General features: G+C 38.1%; 1 protein-coding gene across 1 annotated transcript in view; it reads left to right on the forward strand.

Annotated features, from left to right (window-relative positions):
* ZFAND3 (zinc finger AN1-type containing 3) overlaps nucleotides 1-25,219 on the forward strand; it is a 144,505-nt gene that overhangs the window by 103,423 nt on the left and 15,863 nt on the right. The window contains 2 exon segments of the mRNA XM_075146797.1: nucleotides 1,302-1,367; nucleotides 18,708-18,878. Of these exon segments, the coding sequence (XP_075002898.1) occupies nucleotides 1,302-1,367; nucleotides 18,708-18,878 (237 nt within the window).

Here is a 25,219-nt window from a genome sequence, read left to right on the forward strand (position 1 = left end):
AGCAGTTTATCAGTCCTTCTCTGGAAAACTGAAAGTGTAAAACTTGTGAGATCTTTGCTCCCGAGTGCATTTCATTGAAATCAAATGCACCGAAATAATTTCCTCAAACCTTTCCCTCCCGATTGCAGAAGTTGCTTTTCTTTTTTTGTAGTGTTACAATGCCATGAGTTTTACAGGTGACAAAGTTACCCAAGACCTGATACTTACTGAAAAATAGAAATGAAAGAAAAACTTGAAGGGGGAGCATCTTGGAGGGAAGCAAAAAGAAACAGCTTACTACCAGGCCAGACTTGAAAATATTTGAAAAGAGAAAAACATTGCCAAAGCCACAGCGCTGCTTTCCAGATATGCAAAGACTGAAAAAAAATTAAGGGAAAAAATGTTTTTCAGGGCGTGAAGACTTATGTTAAAGGTTATCCTGTCATACTAAGCTCTGTTGTATTTCCAGCATCTACTATATCCGCAGCAGTCCAGTGCAAACTTGATTATTGGTATTTTGATAGCCAAACTCTACTAGATCTAACTTAATTTCAGGCTCTCCAGCATCATCCAATTTATAATATCCAATTATCAAAGCTATGATGTGTTATTACCACTGGTAATGCTACTGCCAATTTGTCTTGGCTTCACTATACGGGGTTTTTTTTTTTTTATTTATTTATTTTTACTGCAAGTCACTGAGTACACTCAATTGGTTGCTATTTTAACAAGATCTCTGGAGAACTCTTCAACGATGATGCATGTTAAGAAAAAAGCCAGAAAGCAATTTACTACCAACCAGATTCCAGAGTTCAACAAAAAAACTTAAACATGGAAAGAGTTTGTTAGCATATGCTTTGCCACACTTTGAAAACATAATGAGAACAAGATAAGAGGCAAAGTTGTTATCTCACTGGAGTCAGTGACAAGGTTTCTGTTGACATCAGGGAAGCGATCCCTTCGTCCCTTGTGTTACTTGTGGGTTAGTTAGATACGTTTCTAGCTTTGTTCCGACATAAACAGTACCTTTGTCAACGCTGGAAAAATGGCAATTACAGTGTATATTTTCCTAATACTGCCTCTTGGAATATAAAGTATGATATAACTTGTCTTTTTGTCCCAACTTCTCATCTATTTTTTCAGTGCAAGACATACTTGGATTTGACTGGGAAAGAAATACTGAGAATAGTAGACGACTTCCATATGTGCTTTCCAAAGACAAGTGCTCCTCAGCGTTTTATATTCCTAAGTATAATCTTGATGTGGTTGTAAATGTTAAATATAGGTGGTATTTTGAGATATATGATCTTCTCTGTTTCCAGGTGGGCCATGCACAGGTACAGCTCATGCCTCGTTAACCACACCAACCAAAAGATCTTGCGACTCAGGTATGTGTTTTGTGGGGGTCAAGAAATTGATTTGGCATGACATATAGCTCTATGGTTATAGTTCAATAGTCAAGGATAGTAACTATATCTGGTGAACACCAAATGAAAATAAATATTGTTGCTTTGCTGTCAGAAATGCTTATATATAAAGGGATCTGTATGGCAGATAGTTCATCTCAGAGACCTGTTAAACATAATTCTGTAAATATACTAGTTTTCAGTTAATCTTTGTAAACATGAGACATACAGGAGTAATCGGTTTGATTTAAGTCTAGTGATTGTGATAGCGTTCTGGAAATCCCCCTTTAAATGCAAAGTATTGAGTAGAAAACTGTTTGGAGTATGTTGACTTTACTTTCCCTGATCGAAGGTGCAGTATAGACAGCTGATGTTTGTGTTGAGACTAAATTTTACCTGCTTTGGGTCCTTTTGATGACTTTATTTCTCCATGGAGGATATAGATGGAACATCTCTCACAGAGCTAGTGTTAATAGTGACAAGATAGGTCATTGCCGGGCTGAAGTTTCTGCTTCTGCAGCAGATCTGTCACGAAGAATCGTGTGAGCACTCATTCAGGCAGGCAGCCAAGCTACCCGCATTGGCTCAGACCTTTTTCAGAATTTGGTTTTGCATGGATTAAGGAGAGCTCATACAATCCTTTCCATCAGTACCACTATGGGAAGCCATAACCTCCTGCGAAGTGGCAGTGGCAGGCGTCTAGATAGTGGTAATGTTCTAGCAGTCTGTGTTTCCAAACTAATTTTTGCCTATATTTGCATTTATGTACCAATTGAGCGTGCAGAAAGGAAGGGTATTTCTGTTTGATTAAGGGCTCTTATTCTTTCAGGAGTTCAAGGTAAATTTCCTCTGAAGTCGTTCTTTCAAAAAGTGTTTCAAATTACTGAATGTTTAGCTGAACTGTAGTTATTCCATGTATGCATGTTGTTAGCTTGCAGCGAATGTGTGATGATGCAAGTTGGCTTGGTCTGCAGTGAAGGAAGGTTAAAGAGAAACTACATTACCTTGCACTTGGTGCAGACCTCTCAAGTGATGCATGATAATCTGTGACAATGTTGTCAGTATGGTTTGCCAAAGACCTCTCTAAGTTTGGCGCTGGAAGATACTGGATTCAATTTCTCCAGAAGAGGAAGACCGTGGATTTTCTTTTGTATGTAGCCACTGCGGTGTACCTAAACAAGAAAGAATGTTTGCCGCTGTATCCCTTGCAAACTGATCTGCTTTGCTCATGATATTACTAAATTGTATTTTCTTTATACTTTAGCTGTTGTAATGTTTAACTCTGGTTTTCATTGCAGGGTAATTTAAAAGCTTTCTATGATGCTATAGATACTGAAAACTGAGAGTACTATATGAATGTTTAAAAAAATGTGCTTGTGGTTAGCAAAAAGGCAAGTAAGTCCGCTATTTGGAGTGTCAAATGGCAACAGTAAAAGCTCCTTAGAATAAAGCAGATGAAGCTACTAGACATGTTGAAAAATATCCATTAAATGGTTGGCTAACTTTGCTCAGTAATTCTCTTATTTTCAGTTTATGCTAATGTTTGGTCCCTACATGCTTGTATGTTAATCATTTGGTGTGTTTAGCAAGAAAATTAGATCTTCTTAATCTGATGCCACAAGTTTCATCTTCAGTCAACTAAACCTAATGATTTTATATTACCTCATTTTCCCCCAATGTTTTTTACATTATTTGCTCAGTGATCTGCATATTTTGTTTGTAGTCCCTTACACTAATAAACCTGTTACCAGCAGTTACAATTTTCTTCTCCAGAGCTTGAATTTCCAGCAAACTTTCGTTTTTAAAATAAATTACCATGTTTTCAAAGTCTGCATTTGGGAATCCAGATAAATATGGGAATTTACAAGAAAACATTGGCTACCAAATATTACCCAGAAATGGTGTGACATCTTCAGGCATAAGCAGCAGAATATGTAGGTGAATATTTCACACTACATTCACTTCAGCTTAGTGTCCCTTCCTAGGAAGCTATTTAAGTGATACAAGCAATATTTGTCAATACTACACATTGTGTATAAGCCTCTTTTCTGTAAGTATTCTACATTTTTTCTGCTTGGAAGAGCTTTGAAGGAAGAATGTTTCAGTGGAATTCATCTGTGTAATTTTTTTCCCCCTTCAAGCATAGTTTTTCCCTGAAGTCTGCCATATATCAGCATTTGAGACAGAAAATTAGATGTTTGACCTACTTATCTTGCATGCAGGTTCCCATCAGGAGGATATTAAGGAAGACATAAACCTTTCATATTTTATTAGCATTAATGTAACTGTTGAAGAAAGATCAAAACAATAAATCTGCCAAGACACAAGAAAAGTTCTCTTACAAAAAAAAGAGTTTTTACCTCATGCAGTTGTCAACTTGCATGCTGGAGGAGCTGTTCAGATAAAAAATTGTATTATGACACCAAATAGTGGGTTTTTTCCTCCTCCTGTTCACCAGAATCATCGCTGTGGTAAAAAGTATTTCTATTCCAAAGTGTGCCCATAGGACAAGGATTATAATGAAAAGAATGAATAAAGCCTTGCAATCATTAGCTTGGATGATGCCTCAAAGGTTTTTAAGAGCCAGCGGTCTGAAGATTTTGTAGGAAAAAAGATGGGACTGTGTGGCCTGGTGTATAGCTTCTATAGGTTAGGTAATGCTATGATTGATGGCAGATACTTTGAGGCTTACTCTAGTCAGGAGGGCATCCAGATCCCATTTATATTGGGTGCCCGTGTCGTGAAAGTGCAGTACTAAGTGGCATATTACTCTTCCTTTTCTGCTGCACAACTTAAAGATGATTTAATACTCAATTCTAAACAGCCAGATATTAAAACATTTTTGTGCAGCTTAAAGAAACCTGGAAAAAAATTGGTGGAACTGTGTGAGTGCGCTCAGTTAATTTTTAATTGTGCAGTAGAGAGGGCAGTAGAAACAGGCAGATAAAATGCAGTAATGATGCAATCAATTCATACACTATATCCATAAAGTCGGTGAGTTTTTAAGTACTTTATTTCTCAGTAGCAGTTCACGAGGAACATGCATCTTTAATATTCTGTATAGTTATATGTGCAGGTAGCTCGCATTTTATGAGCATATCTGTCCTAGATGGGTGTGGTGGTATTTATATTATGTGAGATTACAGTATCTGTCTCATTGCTCTATGCTTTTTCTAGTTTAAAATTTGAGTGTAGAAGATGCAAATAATTCCTCCACTGCTTGAGCAAAGCAGTTAAGCCAGTGTATGGTCCTTTTTGACGTTTCGGGTTTATTGATGTTCTCAAACTAAGTCATGTGCTTGATTGTAGCGGTGCCAGAAATCTAAACACTTTGAGGATGAACCTATATAATTGAAAGGAAAGCCTTTTAAGAGTTACAGAAAGGGCAGGTTGTGGAAATAGAAGTACACAAATTTTCAGCTAGAGCCAAAACCAAGAAACCATTACTTTTGTGTGATCATTTTTTATCAATCTTTATGTATTGAGTAAGGACAAAAAGACCTGGTACACCACTAATTAGAATTTTTTTTTTTAATGTGTTAAGCTCCTGAGCAAAAAATATACAAAAGATTATGGAAGGGGGTTTATAACATTAAACCAACTTTGAGGTATGCTTTTCATTGGTGTTCCAAGGGACTTTTAAGGTGTTCTTTAGTGTTTGACTTCTGGAGGGCACCGTGTTAGAAATCCAACCTTCTTGGAGCTCTCTAACCGACAGGAAAGTAATGATAGAACAGCCTTCGAGCAGCATAATAAATCACACAGCCCTGGCAATAATAGTGCCCATTAGAGACGCTCTTCCCCCCCCCCTCCCCCCCCGCTCAGTTTCCAACTGTACTAATAGAACAGCGCATCAAGCAAGGCTGTAAATAAAAGTTATAACCTAATAGGTGGGCACTGAAGTGGAACAGACAGGAGCTGAGGCATGGAGGCCTTATTACTGCTCATCAGCAATTATAAACAGGATAAAGTGTCTGGGACTTGCACTGTTGCAGCAAGAGCTAATAGAGGCTGGGAGATGACACCGTACCATGATCAGATGATGTATGTTGATGGGTTTTTACTATCTCATCTTATTGCCTATTTCTGTGATGTGTTGTGTTATCTGTTCTGTGCTCCGTATCTATCTGGATGGACAAATTGGTTTCCTCTCCTGCTCAAAGGAGCTTGAGCAGATATACTTAAGCTTGCTTTTTTGCACATACGCTTTGCACCAGTTGCCAGAACTGGTTATCTAAGAGCTTTCGCAAAGTGTTATGATTATTGTAGATTAAAATCCTCCTAATGGTAAGGATCAAATAGTCTAATTTGTAAACAAATTTAAGGACTTGCTGCAATTGTAGGATTTATTTTCACTCTCACCTTGTTCAACTTTACAAAATCATCCTCATTCATTAGAAATAGTGGATATGGTCACCTGAACGATCTTTTACACTAGGTGCATCCCATGCGTTTTAGACTAAACATGTTATAACCAGTGTGGTTGGAGAATCCAAAGAGATGGGCTTGGGGTCAATATATCAAAAAGTTTGTTAAAAGTCAGCTATATCCTTGCCTCTGAGTTACAAAAACTTCCGCTTGTTAGCACGCAGTAATTGGTAATATTCACAAAAAAGTCTTTCTTTAACTTTTATCTATCATGGAGTCTAGCACATTTCTGTGCTAGACATCTAAATCATCTCTTTACTAAACCATAGTGAAAAAAATGCCTTGAAATTTAGCCTGTACTTGCTTTAATCTAAAGAGAAGTTTTGTAAGCATCTTCATAGTTCATACATTAATCACTCATGCAGTTTACTTCTGAAGAGAATTTTCTTCTGAGTAGTGGAAAAAATACAACATTCAGAAATGAAAAGGTGTGGAGCAGCATGACAGCATGTGAAAACAGTCACTCCTATCCTTGTCTGTTCAGTACAGGATAAAATAAATAGATTATTTTTTTATCATCTTACGATATTAGGACAGGAGTATTAGGACAGGAATACTTACATCTGCCTGTAAAGTACAGGCACTTTACAGGTACTTACAGGTACTTTAAAGTACACTAAACTGAGATGAATGGAAACTCATCCTTTTCATAGTTGGTATTTCTTTGAAAATAACTTTCATACTTACCGGTTCCCAGGTGTTCCTTTCCTTTGCATCGTTCATGAAGTGAGGAAGCTAGATAGTTGAAGTAGCCAAAGGGACAAAAAATGTAATGTGACTGTGGAAGCCCTATTTCACATGTGTATAGATGAATTAGAAATACCTACAGACAGTGTTTTGAAGGTGGCTCTAAAATGTGCTAGTCATTCCTATTTAGGAATAACTCCTTTTTCTAATCAATCTGTTGAAGCCATTCATGAAAGGATTTCTGGCCTTACTGTTATGGAATAGGATAAGTAGATTAATATGATAATTTATACGCTTATTAATGTTTCTTATTTTATAACATTGTATTCCCCAAAACCATAATAACACAGATTAATTCTCTTAAGAGCATGTAAGGCACTCACTCACGATCTCCATGTTACTAATGCATCCTTTCTAAAGACAACAGGAAGACCTCAGAAACAAGAGGATTGCTGCTTTCCCATTGTGTGGTATATCAGCGAATCTTTGTAGTTAGCTGCCTCGTGCAGAAAGTGGGATCGGTGTATGCTAGTGTGAATGGCAGGAATGTGTACCAATTTAAGTAGATTTTGGTTATACAGGCATACATAGGTTATGAGAAACAAGCTTTTCCTCCCTTGTGAGGAGGAAAAAAAGACCCAGTATGATAGAATTAAAAAATAATAATCAAAATGTATATGTGGATGGGGAATAAGGGTCTGCTGGCCTATATAACCTCCCAGCAGGTGCTGAGACACACCTCTGTGTACCTCATAATACTCCCAATGATCTGAGGTCAGTACCATGTTGGCAGTTCATTCAGAGTCTAAGTTTTCAAGTCCAGCATCCTAATAGAGAATGTCCTTCAGGTGCTTAAAACTGTTACTCCTACTACCTTTATCCTCTTAAATCACCCAAATTCATCTTCTCTTATCCTTTGTGCTGTTCGGATATGCCCTTGAACCTTCCTTTTTCGTTCTTTCTTCACCAAATAGCCCCTTTAAGACTTTTTTTGATTACTTGTAAGTTCATTCCTCAGCTTTCACTTGTCTGTATCTCTTTTTGCTGCTCTTGATTCAAATTTTTCGTCTGTTTTCATTTCCATATCCTGAATCCCATTATGAAAAAGACCACATTCAAAGTAGAACAACTTTGAGGAAAATGTGCTTAAGTCAAGAGGACAGGTGGATCTCTTGAGTTCACATTGAATTGTAAGACAGTAGGAAAGTTATTTCGAATGTCGAATTAAAGGTAGTACCAGATGATAGGAGAAGAGTAGACACTGTCTCCAGATTATCTGTGTTAGGAAGGGATCAAGGGAGATCAAGGGAGGGATTTTTGCCCTCTAGTTGGCACTGGGACAGGTACCCACAGAGGCTGCGAAATCCTAGTCCTTGAAAATTTTTGAACATGGCCTGAACCAGGCCCTGAGCAACCAGGGTTGCAAACCAGCTTTGATGTTTACTCTGCATCAAGCCGGAGGCTGGACTAGGTGACCCCCAGAAATCCCTTCCAACCTAATTTTTTTCAATGACACTACCAGAAAAAAAGCACAATCTGAGTGATTAAAGTCTAATCTCAATAGCATTCATAGCACTTAATGAGAGCTGAGGCAGGTAGGCTCTAGAAGTACAGGCGAGCGGTTAGTGCCTCAAGCATTGCAAAGAGCCAGGAGAGAGACTCTTGGAAGGGTGGGAGAGTTGGGATGGTCAATGCAAAGCAAAGAGCTGGGAGAACGGTCCTTGCAGCAGGGTTCTGAGTGGCCATGAGCAGGATAAGCGAAGATACTCTCCTGTCCTGAAAAAATGTGTGCTGCTGCCCTTATCCTTTCTCACCACTTTTTCTCTATGGTCTGATAGGTGGGTTTCAGTCTGGTTGGTGACATTCTTGCCAAATACAAAATTGTATGTTTTTAAGATCATTATCTTTTAAAATTCAGTTATGACCACATCTTTATATTAAAGTCTTAGGGAATTATGACAAAGGATTTGTCCTCGAATTCATTGAAACGGAAGAGTTAATATTTTATTCTTTATGTATATTTTGATTAAAATGAAACAACTTTACCTTGAATATTTTTTTCGTGGTTTCATGCCATGTTTAGTTTTCAGAACTATCAGGAGCTCTTTGATCAGTTAACTGACCTTTGACAGTAGGTACATAGTTATTATTAGAGAATATATATCCGTTAAGCTTACTTGGCATTATGCTCCCAACAGCTCTGAATTCCTTGTTTCATTACCAGCATCAACTCACAGACTGCTGGAAAGCCATTCCCAAATAACAAAATTGCAGCTCATAACTTTAAATAAACCACATCTTCATTAATTTCAAGGGTAAAAGAAATCAGGGTTACATGTCTTGCATTTCCCACCTGCAACCCCTTCCTAAAACTTAATAAAAATATATATTGGAACAGGATTGATGGAGCTTAGGGTTTCCTTTAATTTCAATTGGGCTTGCCCAATAGCAAGACAATATGGAGAATGTCGCAATGAATAGTTGAGATCATTAACTTCAAAATCTGTGAGGAACTCCGCTCCTGTCAGCCTGAAGAACTGAATTGGTTTTACCTCAGTGTGTTGCAGTCAGCACCTTCATCTGATCTGTACAGGTCAGACAACTTTCTTACTGGTATGCTTTAGCAAATGAGACACAGCTTTTTACCTTTTAAATTTGTTATTTTATTGCACTGGAGGTTTTTTTAACAAGTTCAGCATTAAATAACTGGCCTGAAATATACTTAAAAACACATAGCCACTTACATTTGCTTTTGAATTTTTTTTTTTTTTTTTACTATCTTGAATTAAAACACATGTAACATGCAGGGAGCTAATCCATGATCCTGTTATTGCTGTACTTTTTGATGTGAGGGCAGTGCCTCAAAGGTTTCATCTGACTCTCAGTGAAGGCATCTATTCTGACTAATGATTTCAGTGAGCATCAGACAGTTTTTAAGTACAAGTTTTCACTAGTTTCCATTCAGATATTAATTTTCATAAGGACCTTAAAAATATGTGGAAGTAATTTTAGGGTCTCTTGGAAGTATCCTTAAGTCTGTTGAGCGTACACAGGGGAAAGTGTATCTTCCTACAAAGTAAGGGTTTTATAAATATTTGTATTTTCACTGAATTGTCGTGCAAACAAGTTACCTCTTTTTCCTATTCCCGTTCCAAATTATTTTCCAAAGCATAAACTTCAGGGAATAACTAATGAGACCAACATCTTGAGGCAGAAGTGGGTTGAAAAAGAGCTGGATGTAAGATAAAAGACAGTGCATGTACTGTTGCATCCTCTGAATTTCACTGCTCTGTTCTACTTCTCCCCTTGTGTAGATCTGGGCTTTGGTTCAGGTTAGTGTAGATGCTTCCTAAAACAGTAAGAACTGCCCAGTAAACCAGCCTGACTTCTGATGTATGGTAGACAGCAATCAGGTGTACAGAAATTGTCTGCTATGCCAGGGCTGGTTGTTTTTTCCCCACAAAAATTGCTAGAAAAAGTAACACAATCAAAATACAAACGGATTTTCAAGCTTTATTTAAAATAACTGAATCAAAACCAAGTGGTTTTTGAAGATAGATTAGCTGTACATTTCAGAACCTACTCTTAATGCATTCAGTAAAATTTTTATCAAAATACAAGAGATCTTAGGTTTTTTCCTTAACATTAATCAGTTACAGTCCTTGGAATTATAGCCTCTCATTGCAAGAGTTCTGTTGCTAATGGCATCACTGAGGTTCTGCAGTTAATGACAAATAAGTTTTTTGAAAGATAAATATTGAAAATATATTTTTTTTCACTGCTAGCAGGCAAGAGTTCTTTACAATTCCTCTTCTGAATCTGTGTCTTAGCCTTGGAAAACCCTCATTACACCAATGGGGGGAAGGGTGTACTAAGAAAAACTCAGTGTATGAATGAAAAATAACAGAGCAAGTAGTTTCTATATAGAACTGGTTTTAGGCTATTAGTTTGAAGAATTACCTTCCTGCATACTGTGTACCATCTGATTGATGAGGACATAGCTGGAGTACACTACTAGGATTTTGAAGCAGAGCAGCACACTTATTTATGCACTCTTGAGCTGACTAGCAGATATGCAATATTTATAGCATTATCTATTCTTGTTAATCCAGTATTAGAGAATTTCACAAAGCATAAGAGGGCTCTCATTAAAGCCAGCAGAAACAAAACTATGATATTGCTGAATGCTTTTGAATTTCCCATTTTATCAGAACCAGTGTAAGCTTATTTGTATGTGTTTGTACATACATATTCATATATGTAAATATACATATTTGAATAGCTCAGGTGCTGTGGAATGGCCAGGTTGTTCATGATTTGCCTTCATAACTTTTTCATCATGTATATTCCTGTGTTACAGCTTTCTTCTTCCTTCTTGTGTTTCTGTTCTTCCATTTAGCTATCTGTATTTGTGCATTACTCCTTCACTTAATAATCCTGTTCTGATTATTCAGGCCACCTATGATATCATTTGTTCCCCAACTTTAACTGTCACCAGAATCTGCCTTTGTTCCTCTCCCAACCCTAACCCTATGCTGCTCAAATACATAATTTAATAATGAGAAAATAAGTTCAAATTGACACCTGTAAAATATTTTTTTGAAAACTAGTGAGCTTAGCATTGTGGCCTTTTTTCTCTTCTGCCCTTTTCAAGGTTCGTTCTTTGTAATAGTCTGAATATATGAAGGGCTTGAGATGCTGTTTGTCAGCTATTAAAAAACAACGACCACCCAAACCAGCCTCCCTTAATATCCTTAGAATAGTATCAAGCTTCTACACTGCATAAATTGCCCCCAGTAATCAAGACAACGGGAGTTCAGTCTCGTGCCTGCATGCATTAGCAGTCGCTATCTGTGTATGATTTTGCTGTCAGCAGCTGTTTTTAAACACGTTCTTCAGGTGTTTACCCTTGTAGCAAGAGATGGGCTGCGAGCACCAGGCCGAGTGCTCAGCAGGACTGTCCAACCTGCGCTCTCTCCACAAACTCATCCGTTGTTGTGGGCTCCGGAGGTTTACGGACTTGGCCTGTTGATGTAATTCAGGAAAGGAACCCCACTCGCCTCATCTCCTAAATAAACAAGATCCTTCTTTCAGCCAGCAGCAATAGGGGTGGCCATTGCCTTAGGAAATGTTTCAACTGATTGAAATGCCCTAAGTTAATCCATCAAAGGAACTGTACAGTACAGGTGGCTGAATACATTTAAATACGAACTTGTTTGAATCAATTGGGTATATAAGTAAAAATGTTTGAGAAATAAATGAACATTTCCATTAACTAAAGACATTCTGACATCAGAGAGTGTAGGGGAGAGTAATGCAAGAATTTATCAATAAACCGGATGTAGTACAGGAGCCTAAATAGGAGTTGAAAACTTTTCACTTAATTTAGCAATTAGGAAATTTATTGACAAGAAAGGATAATAGGCATTTTCACACGTTTTCTAATTGTGACTTAGCTCAAATGTATGCAGTAGCCTATGTAGCTCACTATTTGTCATACAATTTTCAATATGCATTTCATTCATCTGGGTTACTGGCACTAGATTAGTCTCTTCCGTTTCATTAGAGATGGTAGTTAATAGCCTCATTAAGTTACACTGCAGTACAGTATACTCCCTTTTTGATGGATGATAGTACCAACAATACAGGTTCAGAGGAAAACAAAAAATGTGAGAGGTAGGAAGGAATTAGTATATGATTTTTTTTTTTCCCCCGTTCATGAATCTCAGAATTACAGAATGTCTGAGGGTAGAAGGGGCGCCTGGAGACGGTCTGGTCCAACCTCCTTGCTCAGAGCAGGGTCACCTAGAGCAGGCTGGGGGCCGTGTCCGGTCAGGTTTTGAGCACCTCTGAGGATGGAGCCTCCACCACCCCCTTGGACAACCTGTGCCAGTCTCGGGTCTCCCCTACAGTAAAAAAGTGTTTTCTTGTCTATAAGTGGAATGTTCTAAAATTATATGGTTATGCTCAACATTTTTCTGTTTTCCTGAAGACGTATGCCATCAATAATACATGCATTAATACTCATTCACATACATATATAAAATTTTAACTAGAGAGTGTTAAGTTTTGAAGTTTGGTAATAAGAAATACGAATTAGGTTGATGCACGTAAACCACTGGGCAGGGGGGCTGTTGACTGTTTTCCTAAGGAAATAAGGTCCCCATAGTTTGTTCTGCAATAACTTGTGAATCTCTTGGATTATTTTAATCAAATTTAACAAAGGTATCAAGGTCTTGAACACACTAATCCCACATGTGGGTTTTGTGAAAACTGGCAGCATAGTACTTGGAGGGGGTACACCTGTGACACGAGGCAAATCAGTGTCCCTATTGAAGTAACCTTTAGCGGTGGCTGACCTCCCCTCCGCACCAGGCCAGGCTGCTTTCTGGGGGGTGACTGGTGGCCGGGGGACCCACCTTGCCTTGCCTGTGTGTCAGGTTGTCCGGATTCAAATCAGCTGGAGCTGCTAGGCTGTGTTAGCTGCGTTAGCTCAGCCACAGCCCTACGCTGTTAGGCAGCATATTTGCTTACGCATAGCACTGTACTTGTGCGCTGTAAGACATGCTGTCAGTTAGCCACGTACACAAGTTTTGTGATGCTCTGGAGTGGTCATCTTTGTGTTTCACAAATGCTTGTTTTCACTATGCTAGCAAAGGGCTTGGTTACTGCACAAGTTTGATTCTCCTCTTCTTTCCTTGCAACACGTGCATCATGTGTGCCAGCTCTCATTTTGGGAAAATTAAGCCATGCTCAAAATCAATGCTTACACTCAAAAGCAATATACATGCTAAATTTCATTTTTTCGCTGTTTTTTAGTGTTCATTAAAAAACCGAACATTTTAAGTCACTGTCTGTAATGGAAGCCTTTTTCTTCATCTCTATTGCAAAGGGGAATGGAGAGTTTTGCTGGCAGAGTTTGAAGCACCTCAGTCATGTTTCATATTTGAAACGTCTTGCAGCAACTCTTTCCATTACGCATCTCAAACAGCTAGGCTAAAAGTTGTTGGGGTGGTTTTGTTGTTGTTTGGCTGCTTGTTTTTACTCATTAGGGCTGGAAACAACTACTGTTGAATGGTTTTGGTAATTGATATAGAAATAATAACTTCTATAATGCAACTTCTGGGGGTTTTTTATAGTCTCCAGAGTGATTTCACCGGGAGCCTCCTGAGGCAAAGAAGGGGCTGACAGGACTTGAGTTCCATAGGGACTATTCCTGTACAGTCTCTCCACTCCACATTGTTTAGGGACAATGAGTTTTAGTGCAATTGCTTTTAAACTCTGGCGGGGGGGAGGAATAAATCAGTGAAATGGTGATGCTAAGGGTACTGCGATGATATTAGAAAACATTGTGTGGTTAAATGTTACTGAAGGATTTATGTAACAATTTTTGAGACATCTGTCTCTAGTGTTTTAAGAAAAATTGAGGTGAGTTCACAAAAGAAATTAATTTCTTATGAGCATGAGTGCTTCCAAAGAGATGCACGCTTAAGTTTCTGACACAGCTTTGAGATGCAGTCTTGATTGCATGAGGGGATGAGATGTTCATCTCAATGTAAATATCAGAGTTTCAAAATAACTGTTTCCACAGCATTATACAGCAACAGGGAGGAACTGAGGTGGTCGCAGTTGTTAAACTTGGCTCATAAGATGTTAATCTTGAATTTCTGTCTCTTCATTAATAGTTAACAAGCAAATGGGTTTTGGAACAACTGTGTTAATTTTAGGTTCATTTGAAGCAGAAGAGATAATTTTAAATGATGATTCTGGTAAATGTGATAAGAAGGATTTGTAAAGAGCAGTTTCCTCTAGATGAAATTTCTAATGCATAGTCAACATGCCAGGGAATTAAGTAATCCCTCACCTAAAAATGGAATAACGAAGGAAAAAAAAAAACCTCAAATCTAGAAACTGGCAAGAAGATACTGCTCAAACTTTAGTTAATCCCTGTTATGTAGTTATTGTCTGTGACCATGCAAGTTTCTTCATGGACAGAGGTTTTAACAGCTCAAGCTCCTTTTAGAATAGTTTCAGAGGAGATGGCAGTGATGTTTGAGGGTTCATTAATTATTGCTCTTACTGGTGTTTGCACAGACAGCTGAGATCATAAATGTCAGTCTGTTGGTGTGATGGGTGCTTCATGAAAAGAAAAAAAAACCTGACTGAGTGCCTCAAAAGCTGTCATCAAACCAGAGATTAAACAGATTCATCTCATTCTTGAAGCAAGCAGCAGCAGAGGAGGGCTCCTCTTTCTCTTACTGCTCTCCCATCTCCTCCTTCCTTCCTCCTTCCCTGTTACATTTTCTCAGCCCACGTCTCTGCTGGGCTTAGAGCTTCCCACCCTCTCCGCAAAATGCCATGGAAGAGCCATCATGATTGTTAGTGAAGCCATGTGCATGCAGCCTGCAAACTCCTCCATGGCAGGAGAGTAAGAGTGGGATTCAGCTCTGACAGTTGTAACACCATTTATTTGGAAAATTTTGAGGGAAGAACATGAGTAATGAAGACGAGAACAGTGACAGTAAGGAACAAATGTGGGTTTCTGTCCAAGACATAACAGAATTTTTAAGAACACTACTCTGCTTGTTGTTTCCAGACAAGCCTCCAGTTTCAATCTTGCTCAGCTAAATTGCTTAGTTCTCTCATTTCAAATAGGAGTTTGATAGTCACCACAATTAGAAGAATCTCCATTATCAGATTATAGATTAGAAGAATCCTTATTTCTTAACTCTGAATTAAAATTGCGATGGGAGACTGTCAATGGCAGTTACTCTGCTGAGCAATTTCTTTGTGACGTTTTGGGCATGTCTCATCTCTATTGTTTTTCTTCATTTTTACAGAAAAGTTTTATGATTTTTGACATCTGCAAGTAAAAGGAAAGCATTCTTTTTTTTTTCTCAGACGGTATTTGTTGGTTTAGGTGTAATGCTAAAATGCAAGTTGAGTGTGGAAAATGTTTCTTAAAAGCAAAGCAAGAAGTAATTCTTGTTGCACGAACCATCCGTCTAAGGAAAGCCACTGTCAGTCACTGGCTGAAAGAATCCTCTTCTCTGTAGCCATTTTTGATTGTTTAATAGTTCACACTGAGAATTTACTCTCGAGTCCAGTTGCAGCACTTCACCTTGTTCCTAGGGTTTTTTTTTTCTCTGTAATCCAGATAGTAAACCTCTGCATGACAATTTCCTTTTGCTATCACATCTCTGAAGTTTAATGTTGCAAGATTCCAGGTGCTGGAAGATTTAGTTTGCATCCTGTATTGCTTGTGGCAGTATTGTGGAAGGCAACGTGATCTGGAAGAAATGCATGCAGGACTGAGTCTAAAAGTTCTGATTTCTAATCTGTGCTTTCTCCTTGCTCTGTGTACTTGCCCATGAGAAGATGTAAGCATGTGTACTGTTGGTCTGTTTTGTAATGAGTATTAGCTTGTGCTCGCATGGTCAAAGCGCTATGCAGTCAGTGATCAGACAGCTGGTACTGTCCTGAGAGTCAGGCTAATTTTACCTCCGTGTTAACACTGTTTAATTTATGGCAAAAAGATAGGCATTTTAAAAAATGAGATACCTAAATTTTCATTTCTATCATATTAACCAACTTATGGTAATACTCAATTAGTCATTATCAATTAACAGGAAATGTATAATTAAATATTTTAATTATAGGACTACTAGCCTGACTTGGAGTAGCTATTTTTCTCATTAAGGCACATGGCTTCATTAACTGATTAGATACTGGTTGACTCATGCACATGAATCCTTTATTTGGACTTTATTGTAAGCAGACCACTATGGTTTCCATTGGCTTAATTCAGAATGCCAAATTCACTTCCGAGAAGTACCAGAATGGTTTATGTTTTCAGAAGCAAAGATGTGTGGGAGGCAGCTATTTCAAAATAGCAGTGTACCTGTTTGTCTGAGCAATGAATAAACTACAAATCGTGTATTTCCCCATCTTTGGCAACAAGGTGGCCTGGAACAGATTTCTACTGAACCCTCAATCAGCCAGGTTACAGTACACAAGCTGCCTGTTGAAGGGTGCACCCTACTACATTTAAGGCGAGGCTGCCCTTCTAGGCACCCTGAAAACGAGTGTCTGTGTGATAGGACTGTTGCCTTGGAGTATGAGTCGGGATCTCTGCAGTCTGTTCAGAGGATCTTTGTCTTAGATGATCTTCTGCAGAGATGTAATTTAAGACAGGACTAGTTGTTCCATAACGGTATTAATTCATTATGCACTACTTTCTTTTCCTTGTCAAGGGTCCTGCACAGCCAGGCATGCAGAGGTGGAGTAGGTTACATACTGAATGTTGGTTTAGGCCTAATAGATGTATTTTGTAAGGTGTAAGTTGTAATCTACGACATTGATCAAAAAGAAGGCTGTATTGAGGCACACATCAGATAAAATTATTGCAGCATAATAAAAACTTATCACCTGTATACTGTGCAGAAAGCAGCTCACTTTTCTATTAAATGTGAGATGCGGGGACTTTGTACTTATTGAAAACCCAGGCGCATTTTCAGCATATCTCAACAGCAGTATCACAGAAATAAAGCAGACCCAAGTGCGCTAAGTTGTATATTCGTAATGGCTGTAATATTGGAGTCTAACAACTGGAAGAACACTCTGAGACAAGGTCTGAAACACAGGTAAGAAAAGTGGGTTAGTATATACAGCATGTGAGGAACCAGGGAAAGTTAAGAGAGCATACCCTGGAGGGAGAGGCTAGCAGGTATTCCTAGTCTGACTTCATTAGGTGTTTGGTCAAGGAAAGGCATGATGTTGATAAGCAGTGGATCAGCTAAGATCACTGAAATAACAAGGATATGGACAATATTTTAGCCATGGCAGTTATCTTCTTCTGGCTAATCCAGGATGGCTAACATGAAGTAGACATGTTTTCCGTAAGCACAGGACACCATGCAATGGAAACTTAAAATAAAGGTAAAAACATGTTCAATAGGCTACTGTTCTGCCAAAAAGATATAGTTATCTTGTTATTTGTTGGATTAATGTCCTTTCAAAATGGATTTAACTGAACTAATGCTTTTTTTGTTTTCCTTGATCACAGTCTTGCACTAGAACTGCGCAAGTCTTGCGCTGACTGATTGCAGTAATGGCTTTCAGCAGTTAGTCTCCTTGCAACACTACTACAAACAATTTAATTTTTAGTACAGCTTAGGTTAAATTTATTTGCAGCTTCTATGAAAAAGAAATACAGACCTGATTCTGCTATGCACAGGTTTGGGAAGGGTTTTTCTAGCCTGACCTGACTCAGATTGCAGAGCAGCAGATCTACTGAAATCCACTGCCTCTGACATGACACAAAAATAAAGGTTGGGCATCCCATGTTCCAGTCAGTAATGTGCATTTCATGTGCTACTCTAGAGCCCTGATCCACATACTTTCCATTGTAAAAGGGCGGGGGGGGCGGGGAAAGAAAGAAAAAAAAAAAACATAGGCACTGTACTACCTGAAGTAACACTTTCCTGAACTTTAAATTCTTAACGTTTTCCACACACTATTTTCTTATAAGCTGAAATTTATAACGTTATTAATGCAAATAGTATTCTGACTACTACTTTAAAAATGGCTGGGCATATACAGGTTAGGCTTATTTGTTTGGGTTTGTATTGTTGGTGTATATACTAATTTACATTTAAATTGTTATCCATGTAGAAAGAGAGGGAAGCACGGTATGGTGCTTTCATGTACCGCCTTCAGTCATAAGAGAGAGAGTTCACATGCTGTGCCTTAAAAATCTCCCTCCTGCCCAGGGAGGAAACAGGTTGAACCTGTGTTCAGTTGTTTTTCATCAGCAGTCTGCTTCAGTTCGCTTGTGCAGGGAGAACGAAGCAGGTGCACAGGAGAAACTAAACGAGATGACAGATGAAGCCTGCAATTGTTCAGGATGGTGTGTACTCTACATGTATCTGTCTGTGACCCAGCCATGGCTGGAAGGAAGCTAATCAGTTCATTTTCTATTCAGTATTGCCAGCAGGAGGGGTTCTTATAGGGAACAAAGATAATTTGTCCTTTACTTGATGCTCATTTTGATTGTTAAGAAAATGTTTATATGCAATAGAATGGGAAGTATCACGCTGCTTGGTGGAGACCCCAGCTGAAAGCAATATACCTTCAATCTGCCCAAAGGGATGCCTCAGCAAGGAAGTTCTAATATCTTTCCTAAAATATTTATTGTGAATACAACAGATTCACAGTCGGAGAGTGAGGCTTCTCCTGTGAAACGGCCACGGCTACTGGATGACAGTAATGACAGGCCTGAAGAAACCAGTCGATCCAAACAGAAGAGTAGACGCCGATGCTTCCAGTGCCAAACAAAACTGGAGCTAGTACAGCAGGAACTGGGATCATGTCGCTGTGGTGAGTACTGTTTGTCAGTAGTGTCCAGCTTTCTAACGCAGCTGTGCTTGGATTCGTATCAGAGGTGGAAATACAGAGAACACTTGCATTTTGTATCTTTCAAAGATACTTTAAACAAAAGCTATAGCTTCCACTGGTAGCAAAAAGTTATAATTAGTTCCTGTCTAATTTCCCCTTTAAAACTTTGGCCTTGATGTACTGCCTTGTCTCAAGAGATCTCAGATGTTAATGAATTCAGCTTCAGAAGTCCCTGTAAGACGGGAGAGCGTCATACCTACTTGACAGGAGGAGAAACACAAAGCACATCAGTAAATACACAAAGATGACAAGGCTTTTACAGAGCTTAATGGAGCATAGGTCAGCATCTACATTCTGCATTTTATAATTATGTTATTATTAAGAAGTTAAACCCCAAAAAACCTCTGACTGAAAATGTTTTCATTCTCACAGTTAGCTGTTGAGGGTTCACCATACACTTAAAATCATCCAACCTTGCGCTTCCAAAGTTGATGGCACTTTTCAGCTAATTGAATTGAGGATGATAATCTCGTGCAGACAGCTAATTTGGGGTTTCATATTACATGCAAATAATCTTTCTGAAATAATAATTAATGTGACTAGATTCCAGAGGAGATGCTCTCTCCTTCATGGAACAATTGTGTTCACAACTGGTTTAAATCTGCTCATCAGACCCAGTGAAAATGCACATGGTAGTTTTACCTGCTAATTTTTTTTTCATATAATCATGTATTGAAAGCTTACACTTGCGCTCTCTGACCATGCTTGTATTGATACATTTGGAGAAGTTTGTTTAGTTACTTTATCGTGTCTCAGCAGAAGGATAATTTCCAAAGGATTTGCATAGATGATATGTGCAATTCACATTGCATGTGTGAAATGCAGAACATTGTATTAAAATGTTTTCTGGATAGAAGGCATATCCTTCTGAGCTGCAGTGGGGAAAGAAAGGATTAGCTAAGCTAGTTATAAAGATCTGGTTAATGAATTCTATGTTGAATACCTAATATCAAGTGAAGAGAAGTGATAGAAAGCTGCAAAGATTCCATCTTATCCTTTGTTCTTTTCTTCAGCGTCTGTCTTCAACCTTTAGAGATTACTGTTGTGTTGTGCTCTTTTGGATATGAGGCTTTGCTTCAGATAGTGGAGCACTGCTGTAGAACTAACTAACGTTATATGTGAAGCCACCAAACATGAAATCAAAAGCTGTAATGTTGATATTCTTGTTATGGAAATCATGTGTCTGGATATTTTGAAGTATCCAGTAAGATTTTTATCAAACTGAAAAAATTCAGCACTATCAATGACATGGTTTGGTATGGCTTTTTCTGCTCAGCATGGTAGAGGCGGGACTTTCTGCTCTTGGTCTGCTGCTGTCACATATCAAATGACTGAGGCTGCTTACAGGTACCTAACTGAAATAGAAGAATCCTCTCTAATATTGGGAGCAAGAGAGTTTTACAAGTCTGGAGAGAATTGGAGAAAAGATGACTTAGAGATTATGTTCTATCATGAATCTTTCCTGCATTCTGCAAAATTGGAGCTATGTAAGAGCAAAGAAGTTGAAAGCAACTTTTTAGAAGTCTTTCTACTGATTAGTAATGTTTTTAAAATTATAAAATAAGACCTGCCTTTTTTTTTTCATAAACTGGATGACATGTTCCTCTCAAGATGACTTGGTTCCTCTCAAGTTTTCTTGAAGTAGTTCCATAATTCAACATTGTTGCAATATAAATGTTGTAGGAATTATTCTTTAAATTGTTTCTACTGGATATATACAGCTTTATGGAAATACTTCTGTTAAAGGTCATAAAATCTTAATAAAACATGAATATGAAACAAAAAATTCTGAGTTCCTCAGCAATAAGTGAGGAAATGAAAATTTGCATTCCTACATTACATATTACATCCTATATAGTTTAAAGGATGTATAATAAACATTTATATTCCACACATTTAATGAGAAAAGTGTGAGACAGGAGTCTATTTCCATGTTTACAACACGGCTGAAAAGACTGCAGATCTTTGGTTCATCTGTGCAGCTACAGTGTTTCATTAATAGTGTATTCGGTACATGTGTTATCTGTAATGAAATGCTCTCATGGGATGTGAAAGTAGGCATACCCTCCACTACTTACTTTTAATAGTAATATTGATAAGAAGCAAACAAAACCCTACTACTGAGCAAGACAAGTCACCTCAGCTTCACATCACTGAAACTGCTTTACCAAAACTTACCAGCATGTAGCTTTTGTCATTTTTAAAGAAGCTGCCTTAGAAACCATTCTCACTAACTTTGCCCTGCTATCTGTAAAATTGGGTTGCTTTAGGTCATGAATGACAAGCCAGATCAAAAACCCTAGGGAAGGGGTGATGGGAAATACAGAATAAGTATGTTAAAATTCTCATTCACTTAACCTGATCACATATGGATTTAGAAAACATTTTATCCTTTTAGTCATAATGTGAAGCCCAGGTAATGATGCACGTTTAACTGGAAGTGTTGGAAATATAATCAACTGGTGTAAAATAAGCATGTATATTCTTCAAAAGTAATGGTCAAGGGTAGAACATTGTTTGATCTGGACTTTGGACCCCTGCTATTAAATTCTTGGCATCTTAATCCTTAACTGAAGCAATGGGGAAAAACGTGGAAAAAACCTTAATGTTAAACATTAAAAGAAATTCTGATAGTCAGAATCAATAAAAAGGCAGACACGATCTTTAGAAGGACAAATGTGTGTGTTTGCTTGGATGTAAAGAAAAAGAATTAACTACATAAATATTATGTAGTTCCAAAGCTGTGTCTGAAACACTGTTGTTAAAATCCAAATTAACTCTTTAAGACTCCACAGAATAGCAATTTTATTTTTTGCTGTTACACATCTTTTTGTCCTAATGTTAAAAGTACTGGAAATCATCTCCTTTTTTGCTGATGTGTCCTGGTGACTCTTCCAGTGAGATTTTTAGTAAGACATAGTGGAAAGAAAAATCTATACATACGGGACAATGTTTTAATGTACCTGCAGATATTAATCCAGCGTAACTGGGACTTGTCCAACGGGGCACAACCTTTTTAAAAGGGGACAGAGAGAGCGGGCTGCTTCTTTACACTAAATTCTGAGATCTTTGGGAAACTGCTGTATTGGCTCTATTGTCTCCTGTAAGACCTGTCCAGAGAGAGGTGATGCTGCTGAGCTCGTTCTCTTGACACTATGTGGCATTTTAGACAGATTTGACAGTGCTGCAGGGCTTTGCCATGAAGAAAAACATGAGAAGGGAGTTCCAGTAAGGGTTCTTCAAATTCACACACAACATTTTTCACCTGTAGAAAGATTTGTTTATTTTCATGCACACATACAAGCATACTCTCAAAATCTTTTTTCATTCTGCTTCTACTCTGTACAAGTTATTAACTGCTGACAAGAAATTCACATCTCATAAATAATGCTTAAGAGCCATTGCTATATAAATTGAATGTGTTATGAATTGTGATGGGCCTTTTTGTAGTGTTCTGTGCCTGGAGCAGGAAGAACAGAGGATGTCATTTTCATTAATTTCTAATGAGGTGCCAATTAAAGGCAAGGAAGGAACTCAGAAGGGAAGAGTCACAGAGCTCCCCTGAATCCTGTACCCTGGGGCTGTCAAACGAGCGTGCTGCCAAGCCTCCTCTGAAAGTTCCAGTAAATTACAAACTCATCCAGAGCACACACAGACAAATTCGGCTTCCCTTTGATCTTCAAAAGAGCAATTTGTAAGACGAGTTCTGAGCCTTTTCACACGCCGAACTGGGAGAAGTGATAGGAATTGTTAATTGCTGATGCACTTTGTAAGCTTCAGTGAGAAAGACAAATTTTAAAATGAATTCTCATTTTGTGCCTCTCTGACTGGATAACCTTTAAATCAACACTACTAGAATAAAACCAGCTTCCTACGAAACACTTCTAGATGACAGTTACACTAGGCATGTTTTCCAGACAGCGATGTTCTCCAGTTTTGCGTGGGCCTTTCAATAGTTTAGTGTCTTATGATGGATAACGATTGTATTGAAATAATGTATTTATTTAATACCAGATTTAGTAGGCAGTTATATCATCAAGGAATTACAGGAATCGTATTCTTCAAGAGCCTTAGAGCATTTCTGCTGGAAGCGTAAGCAGTCCGAAATCAATTGCCTTGATCTGAAAACTAAGTTGTCAGTGCAGTGATGTGATAAGCAGGTGGTTACCACAGACTGGCTTTAAAACTAGGAGCAACGAATTTGTGAATTGAAGTAGCTATATAACACAGAGTTCTGGAAATGTATTTTAGAAAAAGACAGGTTGATTATTTGCAAATTATGCTATAAATTTATGGGCCTTGTCTTGTATTACTTGACTAGATATATATCGCTACTAAATAAAGTTGTGTACATTTTTAAAAGATACTGAGCTGTAAACTTCTAAGCCATAGAAATTATTTGCACAGAAAGCATAGCTTAATTTTATGGCAGAGGTTTAGTATTTTACAGCAAAAAGTAGTCTGGTATCACTTGTTGTGCAAAGCCAACACACAGAAATCTGTAGTGGTCATTATTGTTGGAACTGCCTAAGTTGGACGAGGATATTCTAGATGATCAGTAAAGGAATTTCACATCTGTCATGTTAGATCCAGTCCTAGTCAGCAATTAAAGAAAAATTATACAGCGTGCCAGCTCTTCAGCAGCTTTTGTGTAGAATGGTTTGCTATTTGTAGGCTGCATCCTAATGGACACGTCTGTAGCGCAGGCTCCACCTAGCCAGAACTCTTGGCAATCAATGGGGTGGCCAAGATAATGGGCCCTGGAAAGTAAGCCTGGCTTTAGCTTCCAGTAGCAGTGCCTTAAAGAGATGTTGCTGATTTGATTGTGTGCTTCTCAGGTCGCAACCTCAAGTTTTTTGTGTTCTTTGGCCAGAGTAGATGCTTAATAGGATGGGAAGATGTTGAAACCTTCCAGTTTGATCAGACTGTATTAAAAAATTACTACTCAGTTGTGGTGCAATCTGATCAAACAGTTGTTAGCAGTATTTCTTGCCTGTGTGGACAGAAGATATTTTCTTGGATTTTTACTGGCCTAGGTTGTGTTGTAAGAAGTTATAATTTCCCAGAACGCGCTCAGACTTGAACAGTTATGTATTCATCGCTGCTCTTGATGGAGACTCTGCAGTAACCACTAACCTCAGGCATGGGTGAAGGCAAAACATGTTGTTCTGTAATTTTTATTTGTGAGATGTTGGCAAGTATTGATGTTTGTCTGTTTCTTGATTTGAAGGGATGCACATTCACAAGTGGCCTCTACAGCAGGAAGACTTTGAGTCAGGAAACGAGAGTCTAACTTTGCCAGTTAACCAGAGTGCTGCCTCGCTGTGCTGAATGTGTGGAATGAGGGCATAGCACGTTGTTGGAGAACACCACAGACTGCGCCTTTATAGGGACATAACTTTCCTTCCTAATTAGTTAGGAACTTTATGTGGCTATAACTTTATCCACATAGATCACTGTCCACTGCTCATTGTGATTGAGATCTAACTACTAAAGCATGTCTCTAGAAAGAGGACCCAGATTTTAGCCTTTGCAGTATATAATGTGCTGGGCTTGTTGGAGATGGTGCTGAATGTGATTTTAATGCAAACTGGATAAATGCTGTGTTAAATTTTTATTAGAAGTTGGTGAAATGCCTCATCAAGATGTGATCAAAGTGGGTAAGATTGTCTTGATAAAATGGTTTCTAGTTCTAACAAATTTAACAGCAAGCTGCTTGCTACAGCTTAGCAACACAGAAAATCAACATGTCTGAATAGTTGATAGCTCAATTTGTACCCAGCTACTTTGTGGCTTGTTTCTCATAAGGTTAATGCATAAAAACACTTAAGATTCTGCATTCTTTGCTTAGATTAGAGGAGGGGACAGGAAGAATGGAAAATAAAGAAAAGAGGCCATAGTGGTACAAGATGTACATGGTGCATAGTACAGTTGGCTCGGATGACAAATTCATTCATATAGGAAAATGAAAGAAAGATAAAGGAGAAGCTGAACTGTGAAAGAATATAAAATAGGGAGGTAAAGCAACAAACTAAGTATTTGACTAATCTTAAAATTACTTGCCTAGAGGTGAAAAAAACATGTAAATGAATGTTTAACTACGTTGATTGACTACTGTTTAACAGAAAAAATAGGGGCAATGGGACAGGCAATTATAAATGTCTATTAAGTAGATGAAAGGAATCATTGACAGAAACAGACGTTCTCTGGTTGATTATTAAAATAAGAGGAAAAAAATTTATTTAAAAATGACAGCTCATCAA

This window comes from Calonectris borealis, chromosome 3 (genome assembly GCF_964195595.1).
Source record: "Calonectris borealis chromosome 3, bCalBor7.hap1.2, whole genome shotgun sequence".
In the NCBI taxonomy this organism is placed as follows: Eukaryota; Metazoa; Chordata; class Aves; order Procellariiformes; family Procellariidae; genus Calonectris; species Calonectris borealis.